The sequence below is a fragment of the Bos mutus genome, chromosome 15 (assembly GCF_027580195.1).
Source record: "Bos mutus isolate GX-2022 chromosome 15, NWIPB_WYAK_1.1, whole genome shotgun sequence".
In the NCBI taxonomy this organism is placed as follows: domain Eukaryota; kingdom Metazoa; phylum Chordata; class Mammalia; order Artiodactyla; family Bovidae; genus Bos; species Bos mutus.
The window spans coordinates 32,597,030-32,599,249 of NC_091631.1; the positions used below are offsets into that span (position 1 = coordinate 32,597,030).

A 2,220-nucleotide genomic window follows, 5' to 3' on the forward strand; every position below is an offset into this window, starting at 1 on the left:
AATGGACTGGTTGGATCTCTTTGCAGTCCAAGGGACTCTCAAGTGTCTTCTCCAACACCGCAGTTCAAAAGCATCAATTCTTCGGTGCTCAGCCTTCTTCACAGTCCAACTCTCACATCCATACATGACCACAGGAAAAACCATAGCCTTGACTAGACGGACCTTTGTTGGCAAAGTAATGTCTCTGCTTTTGAATATGCTATCTAGGTTGGTGGTGAGGATTAAATGAGTTAATATTTATGAAATTCTAAGGCTGTGCTTGGTGTATATTAAGCATGAGTATGAACCAAGAATGTGTTTAAACTATGTTTCTATTGTAAATTCCTGACATTTAAATTTTTGGGTTCTGTGATTTAAAGTGCAATACTGAACAAAGATAAGAGACACAGAGAGAAGATCCACAAATTTTCTGTTTTTCCAAATCTAGGAGGGTTAAAAAAAAAAAAAAGCAATACAGGCATAAAACTAAAAACATACAATTTTCTTAATGACTCCACCAGCCTGATCATGATAATGCTGAACCAAACAGACGTGACACCAGCCTCCTTCATTCTTAATGGGATCCCAGGACTGGAGGACATGCACGTGTGGATTTCTCTCCGTTCTGCTCCATGTATGCTGTGGCTGTTGTAGGGAACTGTGGTCTCCTCTACCTCATCTACTGTGAGGATGCCCTGCACAGACCCATGTACTACTTTTTGGCCATGCTTTTCCTAACTGGCCTTTTCATTAGCTCTAGTACAATCCCCAAAGCCCTCGGCATCTTCTGGTTCCATTTCAAGGAAATCAGCTTTGATGGATGCCTGATCCAGATGTTCTTCGTCCACACCTTAACAGGGATGGAGTCTGGGGTGCTCATGCTCATGGCCCTGGACTGCTATGTGGCCATCTGCTACCCTCTGCGCTACTCAACTATCCTCACAAATCCTGTCATTGCAAAGGCGGGTCTCTCCACCTTTCTCAGAGGGGTGTTGCTCATCATTCCCTTCACTTTCCTCACCAAGCGCCTGCCCTACTGCAGAGGCAATGTAATCCCCATACTTACTGTGATCACATGTCTGTGGCCAAGTTGTCTCGTGGAAATATCAAGGTCAATGTTATCTATGGTCTGATGGTAGCCCTCCTGATTGGGGGCTTTGACATCCTATGCATCACAGTCTCCTACACCATGATCCTGAGGGCAGTGGTCAGCCTCTCCTCTGCAGATGCTCGGCAGAAGGCCTTCAGCACGTGCACTGCTCACATCTGTTCCATTGTTTTCTCCTATAGTCCAGCTTTCTTTTCATTCTTTTCCCACCGCTTTGGGGGTCACAGGATTTCTCCTTCATGCCACATCATTGTGGCCAACATTTATCTGCTCCTACCCCACTATGAATCCTGTTGTCTACGGGTGAAAACTAAGCAGATACGAGATTGCGTCATAAGGATTCTTTCAGGTTCCAAGTTTATCAAATCCCATAGTATATGAAAGAGCTGTTTGCCTATGATGAGATGTGAAAGGAAAGAATGATCCTGTCTGTTTGTCTAAGGAGAAAGCTTTCCAAGAATATATCTGAATTTGCCAAGTGAGTGGATAATAATCCATCTCCTTATTTTTTTTGCTTTTTTGCAGAATTCCAAAATTTTTCATGTCAAATCACCATCCACATGAGTTTTTCACGTCTAGGTTCTCTGTATAACTCAGATCTCAATAATGTCAAGTTCCAAGAATGAAAAAAAATACTAATGGAAACTGGTGCAATTATTCAGTAAACTGAATTAGGCAAAAGCAATGATCTGGAACCAGATGACTGAAACTGCTGTTTTTAATTGTGAATGAAGTTTCAATATAATAACTGATTTAACTGTGAAAAATCACAGTATATTTACTTTATTCCATAAAGTCTTCTGTTTTCTCAACAACTTCTTAAAGACAAGACTGTAAAGTATATACCACAGGGTCAATAATATTATGTTGTAAGCCTTTCTGTGTCTTATGAGAAACATAGTGACCTGAATCTGACCAGCTATCTTCTTGTATGAGTTTTTCTCATAATTGCTTGCTTCTCAGTAAATGTTTTGTCTCTTTTTTTCAAAAACACTTTAAAAGTTTGCACACATTGGAAGGAGAAGTAGAGTAATGAGATTTATAATATATTATAATAAATGTATTTCTATGAGTATAGGGTTATGCACAGCAATGTTTACCTCTTTGCTTTTGAGCTGAAATAAAATGACACT

At 40.2% G+C, this 2,220-nt stretch overlaps 1 protein-coding gene across 1 annotated transcript; it reads left to right on the forward strand.

Moving 5' to 3' along the window:
• Positions 1-507: 507 nt before the first annotated feature.
• On the forward strand, positions 508-1,468 carry LOC102275804 (olfactory receptor 52N4). The gene is given in 3 exon segments (XM_005896268.3): positions 508-595; positions 598-1,032; positions 1,035-1,468. Coding segments are annotated over 3 exon segments (957 nt in total).
• Positions 1,469-2,220: the final 752 nt, after the last annotated feature.